The 16,400-nt window shown below is 35.0% G+C and overlaps 3 protein-coding genes across 4 annotated transcripts; 1 reads left to right on the top strand and 2 right to left on the bottom strand.

Moving 5' to 3' along the window:
* Positions 1–1,087: 1,087 nt before the first annotated feature.
* LOC106346761 (molybdenum cofactor sulfurase) lies at positions 1,088–6,818 on the bottom strand. 2 transcript variants are annotated; one of them, XM_013786189.3, is made up of 21 exons: positions 6,596–6,818; positions 6,080–6,178; positions 5,766–5,824; positions 5,355–5,673; positions 5,116–5,242; positions 4,640–4,745; positions 4,508–4,553; positions 4,219–4,257; positions 3,993–4,149; positions 3,715–3,817; positions 3,459–3,575; positions 3,236–3,313; positions 3,041–3,142; positions 2,808–2,907; positions 2,589–2,699; positions 2,416–2,480; positions 2,172–2,326; positions 1,854–2,086; positions 1,649–1,782; positions 1,455–1,565; positions 1,088–1,353 (listed from the first exon to the last, which is right to left on the bottom strand). In XM_013786189.3, the coding sequence occupies exons 1-21, from the start codon at positions 6,696–6,698 to the stop codon at positions 1,255–1,257; spliced, it is 2,463 nt and encodes an 820-aa protein (XP_013641643.1). In that variant the 5' UTR covers positions 6,699–6,818; the 3' UTR covers positions 1,088–1,254. The 2 variants fall into 2 exon arrangements, with proteins under 2 accessions (XP_013641643.1, XP_013641644.1); XM_013786190.3 differs by having other exon boundaries at positions 1,649–1,779.
* A 4,853-nt stretch (positions 6,819–11,671) lies between these two features.
* Positions 11,672–13,599, top strand: LOC106346763 (LOB domain-containing protein 3). The gene is made up of 2 exons (XM_013786192.3): positions 11,672–12,074; positions 13,148–13,599. Exons 1-2 carry the CDS (start codon positions 11,898–11,900, stop codon positions 13,460–13,462), a joined length of 492 nt encoding a protein of 163 aa, XP_013641646.1. The 5' UTR covers positions 11,672–11,897; the 3' UTR covers positions 13,463–13,599.
* Positions 13,600–13,863: 264 nt separating this feature from the next.
* Positions 13,864–16,231, bottom strand: LOC106346762 (uncharacterized protein At4g15545-like). The gene is made up of 9 exons (XM_013786191.2): positions 15,686–16,231; positions 15,401–15,469; positions 15,249–15,305; positions 15,054–15,126; positions 14,903–14,977; positions 14,583–14,816; positions 14,450–14,495; positions 14,285–14,363; positions 13,864–14,199 (listed from the first exon to the last, which is right to left on the bottom strand). The coding sequence occupies exons 1-9, from the start codon at positions 15,953–15,955 to the stop codon at positions 14,107–14,109; spliced, it is 996 nt and encodes a 331-aa protein (XP_013641645.1). The 5' UTR covers positions 15,956–16,231; the 3' UTR covers positions 13,864–14,106.
* Positions 16,232–16,400: the final 169 nt, after the last annotated feature.

Raw genomic sequence — 16,400 nt, 5'->3', positions numbered from 1 at the left:
TATATTATATTAATTATTTTCAATACTTCATAAATAATTGACTCAATATATTTCAATATGTGTTATATCTTTAACAAAATATCTCAATGCATAAAGATAATTTATAATATTAGTTTTAATATTTGTATATTTCTAACTCTATATTCATTACTATTATTATTTTTATTTAATATAGATTAAAAACTATGGTTTTATATTTGATTGATATATATTGCAATTTTTTTTAAAACAGAAGCGTGATTCCAAAACGGAATCGTAAGCTTCCAACGTGTTTTTAAGAAGAATAATTTAGAAGCGTTTTGGAAGCGAGATTCCGCAAGCTTCCACAAGGTTCCGATTCTGATTCCGGTTCCGAAGCGGGAAGCGGACATCTGATGAAGCTTCCATGCAACATAGCTTCTACCATCTCTTTATTTTAATCTTCCTATTTATCTTAGAGAAAAAGATTAGGATAACACTAAACCAACTTTTTATTTCCAAAGTAGCACTCAAGGCTCAAAGTCACAAAAATAGGTTTCATTAAAGAGGTAAATATATATTTATACCCATTGGGTTAATTAATCCAAACCTTAGGGTTTAAAGTTAAGGGGTGGGGTTTTAGAATTAGGGTTTAAAATTTTATAAAAAATAAATACTAAAAGAAAAAATAAAAATTTTAAAAACTGTTTTAAAAAATATTTTTAAATTATAAAAAGAAAATTAAAAAAAAATAAAAAAAAATTCGAAAAAGAAATTTCAAAATTTTTTTTATAAAATTTCGAATCTGAAAACATATAATCTGAAACTATAAAAAAAATTCTTTTTTTAATTTTTTAAATTTTTATTTTTTTTATTTTTATTTTTTGTTTATTTATTTAATTTTAAATCAAGGATATTAGAAATATTTTATTCTTTAATGAATGTCATTTTTGTGATTTTCTCCTTCTAGTGCTATTTTTGAGACATAAACTTCTAGTGATATGAGTCTGTAAATGTTCTTGCTGTCAAAAAAAAAAAAAAAAACTTCAAAATGTGCTATTATTGACAATTGTCCTTTATCTTATCTTCTATCCGTTAATTTTGTATTTACTTACAAATAACTCTATTCTACTCGGAATTTATTTTATTTTCTTTTTTTTTTAGAAAGTTGAACATACAATGGTATACAAATCAAGTAACATATTTTCTGAAATGCATGTTGTCTTCCTGTGGTTTTTTAGATTTTTTATGCAATTATTGGTATACACACACATTAATGAAGGTTCAAGCGTGAACCTATTCTCTCTCTGGATTGACTTCTTCCCCAACTCGAATCCAAGACTCTACTTTTGCATCATGCTCATATCTCAGAAGAGTTCCAAACAAGATCTTTCCCTGAATCCAAATGAAAAAGACCATCATTTCGTTACTTCAACAATTATCAAATATCATTTTCTTTTTCTTCATGGAGAAAAGATGGATCAAGAATGTTTTACCTTTACTCTCCTATATGAAGCTAAGGTTGTTAAGGGCTCGTTGGATTTCTTCACTTGTCCACTTTCGTTACTTATGTTTATCATCTGGCACCGATTACAACCGCCCAACGACTGGGAAACACACCACAAAAGAAACTGTGACCATTTGTACAATATGATCACGAATCAAGTGTTAAAAGGGTCCATGGACATACCGTGAAATTAGTGTCTCCTATCTTGAGAGTTCTCCATTTATCTTCTGCGTATGGTTCACCTCCGGCTATAACCAGATTTGGTCTGAACCTCTGTGGATTAAGTTTCTCAAGATATCGGTTCGGATCCTTGCCTTCTGCAACTCAAATCAGTTTTATCAAGCCAAGAGCGAATAAGGAATAAGATGTAACGGAGATGGAGACGTACTTTCTTCTAATCTTCTGTTTAGGTCAGCAACACTCTCCTCGGAGATCAACAAGAACTGAGCTTCGTTAGCAAAGTTGATATTGCTTTCCAAAACTCTGCACAACCCAGGACTCTTGTTTCTGTTCAAGCAGTGTTTTGAAGTTGAGCTAGAGTACTGTAACAGCTTGCATTGCCGGCCAATGGCATTGGTGAACCAACAATTGATTCTTGTTTCCTCGTTGTGATTTTCGAGTCTGCGCCAGAAAGTTATAGTTAGATTTATCAAGAAAGGCAGTTGAAGTAAGACATTATACGTGAGGAAGATGAAGCAAAGCATACATGTTGTTGTCATGTGCATCGAATTCATCGCTCCTTGGGTTATATGAATTAGACTTGATTTTGATGTACAGCTTGTCTTTGCAACGAGCAGATTCTACAACCAATAATCCTTCCTCAAGGTCGATAAAGGTGCTAATAAGAGACATCTCAGGCACCTAGAAGGCATTCCCAACCGAATCAAAATCTTTGCTGACAAATCTGTAAGCATAGAGATTCAAGTTAGGAGATGTTCTAGTTCTAATACCTTCTTTTGGGTAATAAGTTCGCCCGTCAGACCCTGAATCATCCATTCCCGATCATGCAACAGGCCTTATTAGTATTTTTCAAACATAAACACACAAGTCAATCACAAACGTCAAAGAGGTCCCCAGGCCAACCACTAATAATTGCAAGAAAATCAATACTGGATTAAGATACCTGTTCTGCAAAGTGGCCAACGATTTACAGAAAATCCAGCACAAGACTTGATTGGATATATGGTAACTGATTTAAGGTAGTAGCCTGGAATGGATTCTTTACTTTCAAGTTCTGTGTTTACCAACAAAAAGCGGGAGCCTTTGATTCAGACACCATATATAGTCTACACATGCGCTTTATAAGTGTGGCTCTAACACCTTAAAAGATTAAAGCTAATACCTTCACTAGAAAGTTGAGCAAACCTTCCATTGACGGCAATTCCATTCCCAATCTTCGTTGGAGGTGAAACAAATGAACTTACGATAAAATCGATAAATTTCTGTCAACCAAGCATAGACTTCAAATTAGGTAACAACAGCAGAAGAGTAAAACATGAGATTAGTTCAAATAAAATTCTACAGCCTCGCACACATTGAACTGAGGAAAAGCTAAATAAGGGAACCTATATATACCTTGGCCTCTTCAAAGGTTGACATATAACCAAACGAAACCCTAACAGCTCCTGTTGGTTTTCCGTTTATCACATCATTGTCATCCCAGCAAACATGCCCAGCCTGGGTTAAAATAAAAGATGTCAGGTTCAAGTCCTGATCTGGTAACTCCAAAGCCAGTAAGAAGAATGATAAGCAAAAAGAGAACAATTGTACCTCAACATTAGACAGTAGATCAGAATGAGACAAGTCGAGATACTTTGCACATGCGCCAGGATTGCAGAAGCATCCTGTCTACACCAAAATCAATTCCGCATCAAGTAACTTAATGCAAGATTTACACATTGCCAAAGACTGCAAAACCCTCATCTTACTCAAGTAACTTCTATTCTGTTTCCAAAGAGGAAAAAGAAAACTGAACTGTGTTTCCAAAACATACCCGTAACTGAATTCCAGATAGAGAAGCAAGCTTTTCCACCTCCAGGTAGCCAAACCAAGAGCCATCAGGTCTCTTCAAGTTGAATGTAACCGTTGGGCCTGATTTATGTGAAGATAACTATAAAAATAAAAAGTTAGAATGAATCAAATACTATTGTTTTCCTTTTTATTGAAGCATTATTCACCAAATAAATGAAAGCCATATGATTGATAAATTATGTGAAACGAGAGATCTCTTTTATTATGAAAGCCCTTACGTTCAAATTTTCGCTGCCATACAGAACACATACACCAGCTCCGTTTCCATGTCTTAAAGCCTGAAGTTTCTTCTTCACGTATATGGAGAGTGATGTTGTGTGCCTGGGAAATAGATACAGAAGACAGCTTTAGCTTTAATACACTAGCAGATGGTTTGGAGGGAATTTTTAAAGTTCTACAAATTTCAAACAATGATTAGAAACGACCAACTAGATGATCTTCTATAGAGAAGAGAATTTATAGTCAATTTTCAAAGGTAAGCACAAGTTCTACTCACATCCAAATTGCTGAAGTAGTAAGGGACTTGAGTAATTTGAATCCATGGCGGATGGCTGCTATGCTCAAGAACGAAGCAGAACCATCCTCAAAAAACTCCTCCACCCTTTCCCTTCTTTTAACAAAGTCAATGTCAGCAATTGAAGCAGCAACAGTTCCTGTAAGCAATATGTTCATCAAATGGCATACTAATTCAACCATTTCACACAACCAAATGAGATGCATACCTCCACTAAAGTAAGTCTTTTTAAGCAATTTGGCAGCATCTGTAGATTAAAGAGAAAAGCATCATGTCAAAAAACCAGCATTTGCAATCTTTGTTTCAGCAAATAGTACAAGTAGATCTTGCTTGAGAGATGAGTCTGAAAAGAAAGAACAATAAAATGAAAACAATACGGAGATCTTAACAACATAACTGCTTTGTCTGAGTTGTGAAATTAAAGAGAATGTTTCTGAACTACAGTCACATTTATGAAGAGACACATAAGGAGATGAACCTAAGGAACAATTACGCACCATTCCGTACAAGGAGAGCACCAAGCCCAGTAGGATAACCAAACAACTTCATGAGAACAGTGAAAACAAGAAAGTTAAAATCTGAAAACTAAACACCTAACTCTTTATTATTAGAAAAATTGAAGGATATACCTTGTAGAATGACATAACAACAAAATCTGCAGGGAACTCCGATAAATTAGGTGGTTGTGTAGCACAGCCTTTTGCAGCATCTATCAAAACCATCCACCGTTTGCTCCTAATAACAATGCATAAGCCATGATGCAAGTCAAAATAAAAAAAAAAACAAAAAAACTAACTTCTTCAACTCCTATATACACTTGAAATCAAATAAAAAGTATCGGATCAAGCTAAACTAGTTCTTCCAAAAGTTTCCAAGCGCTTTTGGGGCTCATATTATAATTTGTGCTTAGTCATCAAAATGTGCACGGTTCATTTCTAGATGTCACTACTTCTCTTATTCAAAGGCTGTATATAACTCAAACTCAAGAATCATGTACATGAAATATTCACTATGCACAAGTATTGATGCTGACAGACATTCAGTATTACCAATTCAAGCCACAGAGGAGAATAAGAGATGAGGAGAGAGTGTAAGACGCACGTACTTGGCAAAGGGAGTGCCTTCCAGGGTAGCTTCATTATTTTCTTTAATCAAGTTCACCAGATCGAGGTTGAACCTCAAACCGGTAAAATTGCACTCCGAAGGGAAAGCAAATAGATTACAGGCATCTCCTGTAAATATTTAAAAAAACGAGATACACAGGATAAGATGAGACACGCTACATCTTGAACAGACTTTATTCAGGATGAAAGAACAAAGAGAAGATTCTTCGAGCAAACGGACCTCTTGACTCTTCGTTTTGGAGTTTAGAAGTGTTTCTCGTCTGCACAGCACGAGGCTTTACCTTGATAAATGGTCCTGAACTTGCTAGCTGACCGGGCTGGTTAGCTACCTCTTCAATATCCACTGCACATGCTGAAGCACCTTTGCCTAATGCATATTCCCTAATACCAAGTACACTGTTGTGGTTCTCCATGGTATACACAAAATTGCTGTCCTGGGTCCACGGAAATGTCTCCCCGACAATCTTCAGGGCTGCTGTGGCTCCAGACGTGAATACGCAGCTGTAGTCTTCAGGAGATGCATTGAAGTATTCAAGTACCTGACTCCAGTGTGCAATGCAGATACATTACAAAACAAAAATTCTCCAATATTCTATGGATAACAGCTCAAGATATGTTAAGAAAGTTGTACCTGACGCCGAGCATCAGCTATAATTTCACTGGTTGCTGAACTGATATCACTTTGACTATCTAAATCACTATTAAGGAACCCTTTCAGAAACATAATCTTACAAAAAAAAAAATTACTGTCCATACTAACAAGATCTACAGAGGAAGCTAACATGGTTCTTTCTCACTAATAAACATCATAGTTTCACAATCCTTAAGTCACAAACTTATCAAAGAAATGCAAAATCTGAGATTCAGAGCCTACTAGGATCTGCCATCTCATGTAGTAAAACGAAATGTAAAACATTTCTTATGAGGTCCAAAAGATGAGGATACGTGGATTTCCATAAACACTGCTTGTAAAGTCCTTGAAGATATTTTCCATCTGCAACTCAGAATACAAAGTAGAACCAGCATGGTCCAAGTACACAACACCTGCACATACCACATAAACTTTTTAAGTTCAAGCTTCAAAACTCATAAGTTTAAACAACAAACTGATAAAGCATAAACATTATACTAGAAGGAGAATTCTTATAATACCAAAAAAATACATTAAAAAAGTTTGATTCATTCTAAGCAATATCTGAAATGTTTATATGAGTGTACTGATCAGTGTACTAATCACCAATGGTTCTAATTTCTACTAACTAATGCCGAATTTTCCACCGACCAAGACCAAACACAAACTCAATTCATTTCGAAACTCTCAAGTAGTTTAGCTGTTCCTACACGGACCCAACCAATTCTTCGGAATTTAAGCTCAAAAGCTTCGATTTTTCGAAGTCTCTGGAGAAGAACTCATACAAGATTCGAGGAACAGAAGGAAAACTAGAAGATTAAAAACAAAACCTTGGTCTAGTCTCTTGAACTCAGTCTCGCGGATCTCGTTGATGTTCTTTGGACCATCTGGGTATCCATAATAATCTCCGAATTCCTTCAGAAATTCTTCCATGGCGATAATCTTCGAGATGGAATCTCTCTCTCTCTCTATCTCTCTTTCGATGTTTAATCTCAGAAAAATCGTCGACGAAAAAACAACGCCGGTGATTCCCGGCTTTTTTAAAATAAAATATATTTCCTCTTTTATATTTGTTTTATGTAATATAGAAAAAATGGAAATATGGAAAGCAGCTAAAACTAAAACCTGTAAGTGGAAAACCTGTTAACTTTTAGCCCAATACTGAAAGCCCATTTACATTAACTCTTGAATGTTGATTAGACCAGTGGACCGACTAACTAATTACCTACCCATTTATTAACAACTGATACAAATTAATTTCCTAACCTTTTGATTGTTTTCTTTTCTTGCAGATTCTCTTTTAGTGTTATACTAGACTTTGATCCGCGCATCCGCGCAGATATATATTTCAAAAGTTTATTTTTATTTGTTTTTTATGTCAATAATATAAGTGCTATGCAAAATACCTGAATCTGAAGAACCTAACCGATCTCGATTCGAAAAAGTAGTACCAAACCCAAACCGAAATTGATTAAATATCTAAATTATTCAAAAAAAATTGTTTTTGGAGAATCGAAACCGAATCCGATCCGAACCGAAATATTCTGGATACCCGAATGTATCCGAAATATATATATATATATATTAATTATTTTAAAATTTAATATATATAAAAACATCTAGAATATATTTTATACTTTTAAGCTGGTTTAATAATTGAAAATATATACAAATAATCAATATTAAATATATAAAATAGTAAAAATTTACTTAAAACGCCAAAAATACTTATAATAATTATTGATTCTCTATCCAAATATTTGAACTAAAATAATTTATATGTTAAGTTTAGGTATTCTGACATATGTTATTCAAATTTATATTTAACATATATTTTTATAGTTTTTTAGAAATTTAAAGTATATAAATATATAATAAAGTTTAAAATTTTAAACGTAATTTAAATGTGTTATTCGAACTCGAACCGAACCCGCAAAAATCTGCAGCGAACCCGAACAGAAATTTAGAAATATTAGAATGAGGCTGAAATCTTTGATCCCGGAAACCCGAAACTCCAACACACCTGAACCGAACCCGATTAGGTACCAGATAGATGATAGTTTCTCATAATATAATGGACTTCAAATTTTTTTAAAAAATATAAGCCATTACTTTTTTTTTCTCTTAATATACTGCTATCCACGTTTCCAAACAAACCTATTTTTTAAAACTACAATCTATGTTTCCAAACAAACATCTTTTTTAAAACTGCAATCCATGTTTCCAAACAACCTTTTTTTCTTAAACTACAATCTATGTTTCCAAACAATTTTTTAAAAATACATATTTCAAAAAAACCTAATTTGTACTTGAGTTATAATAAGATAAATATTGTGGCCAACAACAACAACACTAAAACGAAATCTTCAAACTGAAACTTTAATGAAAATGAACATCTCTATTACGAAATATTTAAGTAAAATCTTTATTTGGCTGTACAATATTACACTACAAGAAAACACAATTTTAACGACGAGAATTAACGAGAAAAAAATATCCTCGTAAAATTACGTCTTTTTTTAACTGGTTTTTCATATTAAAAGTGAAAAGAAATAAAATGATACAAGCCTAAGACTTCTGTTTGTTAAAGCAGCCCAATACTAAATCATACAACTCAAAATACCACCAAATCAAAAATCATAACTTAGCCCGAATGGGCCCAAATTGGAACATAGAAAGTAACGGGGAGGGGAATAATTTCTCTCTTCAATTAAGCAAAAGCGATCAGGTTAACCACCGCTGCATCATGATCGAAGCCGACGAGGGATTAGCATTGCGATAGGATAGTATCATGTCCTTCACTTGCCTGTCAATTTGCCTGATTAGAGATGGAGCAGAACTGAATGTATTCCGATGGAGCCTAGAGTTACGTTCCGACCAAGACCAGTAGAGACATGATTGCCAACAGAGGAGGGAGAGGATTCCAAGGGCAGACCGGCGATTCTGACGTTGTAGTTGATCAAGCACTTTGTTCCAATTTCTCTCAGATTGCAGGCACACCGACGAGCAAGGGAACTCAAGATTTCCCAAGTATAGAAACAGTCGAAGAAGAGGTGATCTCGGCTCTTAGCTTGCACGTTACAGAGCAGACAGAGTGGTGAAGTGGCAAGGCCCCAACCTATCATTTTGTCTCTTGTTGGATACCGGTTGAGCACAAGCAGCCAAGAGAGGAAGCTTTGTCGAGGAATACCTCCCTTGTTCCAAACTGTCTGGTGCCAAGGGACTGTAGGCATGTGCTGCAACAGGTGATCATAAACTTGCCCTGTAAAGTACCTATTGACCAATTTTCCTCCAATCTCCCAAACATAATATTCTTCTTCATTTAGGTAAATGGTTGTTAGTATGGTGTGGACCTCAACCTGAGATTATGAACGAGCAGGGGGAATCTGCCAAGCACTGTTACTATAGAGGGATGCCAGGGGGAATCTGCGAAAGCTCGATTGTTGGACACGTTATCCAACTGGAAGGATGATTGGATCATGAAGGGTTATGAGCAGGAAAAACCCGCTGAGCTCACCACAGCTGTGTAGGATGGCTTCATCCGTTATTGGAACCTGCAATCGTTCATTAAAGTCTCCAACAGTTGATCTGCCTCCCGCCTGACAGGTCAACGGTCCGATGCTTCACATTACAGGTCAAAAACTCTACGCCGGCGTCCGTATGGATATGGTAAATATTTTAATTAATTAATTATTTTTTTTAATATATTCTAACTTCTTAAATGTTTTTTAGGCCAAAGAAACAGGACACCTCCCGTCTCTTAAGGATCTTTACGAGAGGACGCACAAGAACAAATCTAGGCAATTTATTGATCCTAAGTCCGAGCAAATCTACAACGAGGTGGTTGCTCGGATTGAAGACCGCCAAACCCAGCTGACCCAACAGTCTCTCGATGGAATACCGGTCAGGCGGTCACATTATCCACACTTGAAGTGGATCAGATTTACGAAGAGGTAAAAATTTTTAAATCTTTTGTTATTATTATTCATTTAATCTATTTTTTTATCACTAACGTAAATTTTTTTTTAAGGTTGTCCATAAGAAAAATGGACGTACGCTGGGGATTGGTTCCGTCAATGATGTTCCAAAAGCGACATCGTCTAATGGTCTGAGACGGGCTGATGAAGTCACCCAGCTGCTTTCCGTGTTGAACTTGATGCGGTCAGCGTTCACAGCTTGTATGAGTTCAATCGAAGGCTTTCTAAACACTTTAGCGGCTGAAAATCCTCATTTGGAGACCATGTTGGCGGAGATGCAGACACAAAATCCCGTTCCAGAGCCATCCCACACACAGGAAGATGAAGAAGAAGTGCGGAGGAGGAGTCATGAGTTCTTCACCGAGATGAACAATAACAACCCTTAGTTTTTTTTCTTCTTTTTATTTTGTATTATAAATTTGAAACGTAAATATTTACAAAATATTTTCGTATTGATTTATTATATACATTTTTTAAAAATTGGAAATAAATTTTTGATTATATTATTTTTTGTAAAAAATAAAGAATCGAAGCAAATTCGTAGCTAATTTACGTCTAATTAACGAGGAAACTGGAAATTGTTACCGAGAAATTTACCATGAAAGACACGCAGATTCGTCGTAAATTTAGACGAAATTGAGCGTCTACTTTACGAGGAAATTATTTATGTGTACTTTACGAGGAAAATGTTTACGTGTATTTTACGAGGAAATAATTTACGTGTACTTTACGAGGAATTGATTTACGTGTACTTTACGACGAAACTGTTCACGTGGCCTTTACGAGGAAAATGTTCATGTGGCTTTTACGAAAAAATAATGTACGTGACTTTTACGATGAAATTATTGACCCCACTTTACGATGAAACCTCTCCTCGGAAGTTTACGACGAATTAGCGAGGAAATATACGTTACGACGAACGTTTAACGAGGAAATGAATTTCATAACTAATTCGTCGTAAACTCTATTTTAGGACGAAATAATCACGAAAACAGTCGTTATAAATATGTTTTCTTGTAGTGTTATAATCGCTTACACCATAAAGGAAAAGAAAATCTGTTACCAATTATTTGAATTTTTTCTCAAAAGTTATAATCGTTTTCAAGTATTTTATTTTCTAATGGTATGAGTTATAACAACCGACCAAGAACACCAACTATTAACTGCATGAGTGTGAGTGTATAATTCAATTTTGTCACCAAACGATCTCTTTCTTTTAGTAGTTATTATGATTGATTAACTATCCATCCTTTTATGATCTTATTATTGTTGATACGTATATGATATATTTCCTCTGTTTTTGCAATTTTTTATTGTAACTCGTTTAAATAAAAATTGTTTGTTTCAAAATATAATTAGTTTTCATAATTTTAAATAACTTTTATTTTTATTGGGTTTAGCATGACCAATCAAATAATATATATTTATTTACAATTGGTTTAACTACATTTAATTTGTATATCAAATACTACTTTTGGAAAAATTAAGAAGGGAGTATATAATGTAAGAGATCAAACTACTGTTTGAAGTTTATAAAACTGTAAAATATTGTTATTATATGTTCAAATGCCGTGTTTCTTGTTGATTAATCGATGTGTTAACTGTTAAGCAATCAAATTTTAATATTATTGTAAAGACAAATTGTATTTACTTGAGTAACTCGCTACTAACATCAGCAGATATACAGCATCAGAAAATCGTATCAAAACGATATCATATGATTATAAAGAAAACTATATCTTGATTCACCAAGAAGTGACAATCCCATACACGACAAAAACAAGAAGTAAATAGAGAAGCAATGTTGCTTCAACTTGCAAGAAACTATAGAGAAGAGTCAAAACAATTATGTGTATAGTATTCAATTCGATATACAAATAAAACAAAAAGAAAACATTTCAACGTAAACATAGATATAAAAAAAACTTATGAGAAATTTTCCAGGTGGGCCATGGAAATCTTAAGGCATAGAGATGGGATTTTTTGTCCAAACAAAGCAAATCTAATGGCTTATTGCTTTAGGGTTGGACCCACAAGAAGATTTCATGTCTCACTTTCTCGTCTTCTCTATATAAACAGACTCACTGATTATTCTCTAACTCCTTCTTCTCCTCTTGATCATTTGCTGTCAAGTCTCAAAAACTGTTTCTTCTAAATGAGACGAAAGGGTCACAGTCACGGAGCAGTGTCGCCTTGTGCCGCGTGTAAGCTTCTCCGGCGAAAATGTGTGGAAGACTGCGTCTTTGCTCCATATTTCCCGGCTAAAGAGCCTTACAAGTTTGCCATTGTCCATAAGATTTTCGGTGCTAGTAATGTCAATAAGATGTTGCAGGTGAAATTCACTTCTCTATTTTGTCTTTTTTGCTGTTATATTTATGACCGGATATATATAACTAGCTATGAAATATACTTTTTTTTTGGTAAAAACTATGAAACATGTATATTTGAACTGAGAAAAGGCATTATTGTGTAAACATGTATATATAATCTGACTGTTTGACCAAAAAAACTGACTAGGGCTTGTAACTTTGATTCCTTCCTTTTTTCAAAAAAAAAAAAAAAAAAACTTTGATTCCTTCCTGCTGCAATTTTACCATTATGTGAGTTTAAGTGGAAGTTTAAACGTTATGCGTATAAGCGGCAGAGAAAAGAAACTATTTATATAGTAGTCATGAAATAATTTACATTTTAGATTAGTTTGGATGATCATTCATGCGTATAAAACCCTTTAATTTGTTTTAAATTCTCGATTAGTTGTGATTTTATTAATTTGTATATATGTTTTTTGATCTTGTCAATGTCATACTCATATTTGCTTTTTATAAGTATTTTATATCTTTGGAAAGTATTGAAACCGCGTGTAAGAATAGCGTAGGAAGTCACTTTCTAGTTCTAACAAAAGTCTATATTGCATGTCACGTTAAAAGGCAAAATCATGCATTATTTTCTTCTTATTTGTTATCTTATGACTAATTTATCACGCGGTGAATAATTTATGTATATAAAAGCGACTGTTTACTGTTTTCTACTGTTAATATATTTATGTCTTTGCAAAATCATTACAAACAAACAAACTTCATCATGTGTTTCAAACATATAGTTATTACGTAAAGGCATCACAAGTAGTGCAATATCATTTGAGAGTCATCATTGAAAGTTTCTAAGAACACAATCAAATATTTATCTGAGCAAGACCATTAAACCCTAAAATTACATGGTTTCACAGTATCTCTGCATCCATCATTGCACGAGTTTGACAAAAACTTACCATAAGTGCAACATTAGACTCAAGAAGACCAAACATAATTTAGTCATTTATTAAACATGCTAGATAGTTCATATAAACTATATATATATACAAGTCATTAAGGAATAAAGTAAATCAATTATAACGTTATATCGTAGGTGCTGTCGGAAAACCACCGGAGCGACGCCGTGAATTCGATTGTGTACGAGGCCAACGCGAGGGTTCAGGATCCTGTGTACGGATGTGTAGGAATAATATCATCATTACAGAGACAACTCGAGACTCTCCAAACTCAGCTCGCTTTTGCTCAGGCCGAACTGGTTCATATGAAAACGCTCCACCGTATTGACACTAAACCGCCACCCTACATGGCGAGTGGCATTAGTTTTCCGGCGAACAAAGACTTATCTAATGACGTCGACATGGCTTTTGCGTACGAGAATGGTGCCGGAGAGTCCCTTTGGTCGTGCTAGCTTTAGCCTGATCTTATCCTTGCAATAGTTTTTTAAGAAATGATAAGATTATATGCTATATAGCCTGTGTCATATGAACGTGGTAAGTGTATAACTAAAGTAAATCAAAGTAGCAACTAAAGAATTAAGATTATAAACTTTGTTTGTCTGCCTTCTTTTTTGGGAAAGTAAAAAAGAAAAAGAAAAGATAGAGGCATAACGATGTAGTATGTCTCTTTAAATATTTTTTTTATCACTGTACTATGTCTCTTTTGAATAAAATAAATAATGTCCCATATTCATAATACATAAATATGAAATAGTGTTGCATATTCATGGTATGATTTCTAACTCTTGAAAGAATAATATGCTACTTACTGATGCAATTTATATATATACGTTACTCTACAAGTATGTTAGTATATACCATATCTTATCTTTTATTTAAATAAAAACGTAAGACAACGCCTATTTCCATTAAATATGCATTTAGGATCAAAGGGAGATATCACGGGAGAGCAACACTAAACACTTTCGAAAGCGAGATCTTTCATTGTTTGTTCTGAAAAGAAAAAACACTTTCCATGTCACTAGATATGGTCGAGAATTACACATACTACAATGGTTGTGATCATCATTTGGTGGAGATTCAAGACTCGTAAAGTTTAACGCATGTTTCTGTTGAGAAGACCTTGGAAAGACAGGTAGAGATCTTTGTTCTCTTCCCCAAATATCTCATCTGCTTTCCTCAAAGTTTCCTGTCAAAAGCATCACTCATTTAAAATCCTTAATCCGAACATACCGAAAAAAGAAAAAAATGGCGCACAGGCAACGGTTTCTTACCTCTCGGGTTTGCTTCTGAGCGTTGAGTTCCTTGATGTTAGCTAAGAAGGCACTGAACTGCTCATATGATAATCGGCTCCTAATAGTGATATAAAACAAATAAAATCAACAAAACTAAACTGTGACTAATGATACTAAGACAAGAAGAGGTGAAGAAGGTCTCACCTGGCTTGTCTGAAGAATTCCTTACCGTCCATACGAGGTGTACGAGCTGGACAAGAGTTTTAAAAACATTTTATCTATAAGAACCATGTTATCAATGTATACAAGTTAGTGATCTTTGAGATCTTGTATGAACCTGGGAGTGTACGGTTGCGAGGTGGAGAATTTGCAGCTGATGATTGCTGACTTGAAGGGTACCATATTGTTGTCTTTGTAGGAGAAACTGCACCGGATGTTCTTTTGGGAGAACCTGCTGCAGAGTAGCCTCGAGGGGACACGCTTGTGGAGATGATCTTCGGCGTTGCGGATGGGGTAAGGCGTGGAGAGATGTATGGTGTCATTGAGAATTTGTTTCCGGCATATTTTGAAGCTGCAAAAAAAAGTAGAAAGTCATATGTGATTCTTAAGAGCAGCATAGAGATAAAACCATAACATAGGAGGTTGACTCGGTATTACCTTCGACAGCTGGATTGTTCATGTCGGAAGATCCACTGTAAGAACGGTGTGTTGAGTGTACGCTGGTCCTTTCATCTGCTTGGTTGAACGGTGTTCAGAAACAAAACAAGGCAAATTTTTAATTGGGAAAACGAAAACTGATGTTCTGTACCTTTGCCTGTATATGAACCAGTTGATCCAATACTTGACTGGTCGCATGCCTTTATATCAACAGGCTCTGTTTGCTGTAATAACAAAATGGAGAAGACGCAAGATTACATTCTCTTGGACCAGAGACCAGAAGCAAGCAAGATACACATAGAACAATAAAATAATGTGTGAATAAGATAAAGCTTGAATATCTTACAGGAGGAGCACTCTCGTCGCTCAAAGATTTGATTAACTGCCGCTTGAATGTCTCCAGCTAAAATAAAATAAAATAAAATAGAAACATTAGCTGTTGTGTCTCCCACACCCACCAGTATAGAACAAACCATAAAGCATCAGTAAAATTCTCACCTTAGCCAAATCACGAGTGAGTTTTGTTACAGTCATTGCCAGTGAATCTTTCTCCTTTGTCAGGATCATCTTTTACAAGAATAACAGATACACAATCAATAACTTATACCCCGTGGTTACAGTTCTTATATAGCAGGGGAAAATAAACATGGCACATGTAACGATTATATATAGCTCTATTGAACATCAACCAATGCACCAATTAAATAAAAAAGTAACGGAACCATAAGGTAAAAGCAACACAAAGGGGATAACGAGATGGAGTTTTTTTTTTAGTTATCTCACATTCTCCTCGAGGACGGTCTTCAACCTCGAATCAACCTCGCGACGGTCTCTCTCGAGGCGAGACGCCTTCTCCTCGAGCTCACGGACGACGGTTTCTTTACCCTGAAGCTTCTGTCTCAATTCAACCACCTCAGAGTCCAGATTCGAGACCCTCGAAGCTATCGCCATTGAAGTGATCTTCCTCGCGAGATCCAGCTGCTCAAAAGGATCCATCGGAATCACCGACAGAACCTCATCGGAGAGCTCCAGATCCAGCCTGTCGTCTCCCATTGCCTCTCTTTCACTAACGTTTCGTATCTCGTCGCAAGGGATAACGTTTCTTTTTTCTTTTTTTTCTTTTGTTGCCTCTTTCTAGTGTGTTTGAAATTGAAACGCCAAACCCGAGACGATTAGGGTTTGTTTGCCTTCTTGTCCGAATGCTTGTTGTTTGCAGAAGCGAAAGCCTTTACACGTGTTCGTTTTTAATTGGCTATTTATCTTTGTTGTCTCTGTTTTGAATTTTTTCTTGGTTCGAATTTTAAAGAAAACGATTTTGATTACTTTTTCCCTCCAAACCAGAGAAAACCCACTTTTTGGTTATACTTTCGGAAAGTTATTGTTTTGTTTTGTGCTAGTGCGATTTTGGTCCTACATTTCAAAATCACAAATTGACAAATTGCGACGTGAATTGGCATTTATTATTAGGTGTTATTAAAATATTCCATAGTGGCCTATT

This window comes from Brassica napus, chromosome A6 (assembly GCF_020379485.1).
Source record: "Brassica napus cultivar Da-Ae chromosome A6, Da-Ae, whole genome shotgun sequence".
NCBI classification, from domain to species: Eukaryota; Viridiplantae; Streptophyta; class Magnoliopsida; order Brassicales; family Brassicaceae; genus Brassica; species Brassica napus.
This window is presented reverse-complemented; position numbering and strand designations above follow the sequence as displayed.

Bases quoted from the DNA above. Each gene is read 5' to 3' on its own strand.
- LOC106346761 (XM_013786189.3), bottom strand. From the start codon at position 6,698: ATGGAAGAATTTCTGAAGGAATTCGGAGATTATTATGGATACCCAGAT. The intron at 5,825-6,079 runs GTATCCTCATCT...ATAGTGATTTAG, and splicing joins CAGTGTTTATGGAAATCCAC to ATAGTCAAAGTGATATCAGT. The intron at 2,327-2,415 runs GTATTAGAACTA...AATGCCTTCTAG, and splicing joins AACTTATTACCCAAAAGAAG to GTGCCTGAGATGTCTCTTAT.
- LOC106346763 (XM_013786192.3), top strand. From the start codon at position 11,898: ATGAGACGAAAGGGTCACAGTCACGGAGCAGTGTCGCCTTGTGCCGCG. The intron at 12,075-13,147 runs GTGAAATTCACT...GTTATATCGTAG, and splicing joins ATGTCAATAAGATGTTGCAG to GTGCTGTCGGAAAACCACCG.
- LOC106346762 (XM_013786191.2), bottom strand. From the start codon at position 15,955: ATGGGAGACGACAGGCTGGATCTGGAGCTCTCCGATGAGGTTCTGTCG. The intron at 14,364-14,449 runs GTGAGACCTTCT...TATCACTATTAG, and splicing joins GAATTCTTCAGACAAGCCAG to GAGCCGATTATCATATGAGC. The intron at 14,200-14,284 runs GTAAGAAACCGT...TGCTTTTGACAG, and splicing joins CTCAGAAGCAAACCCGAGAG to GAAACTTTGAGGAAAGCAGA.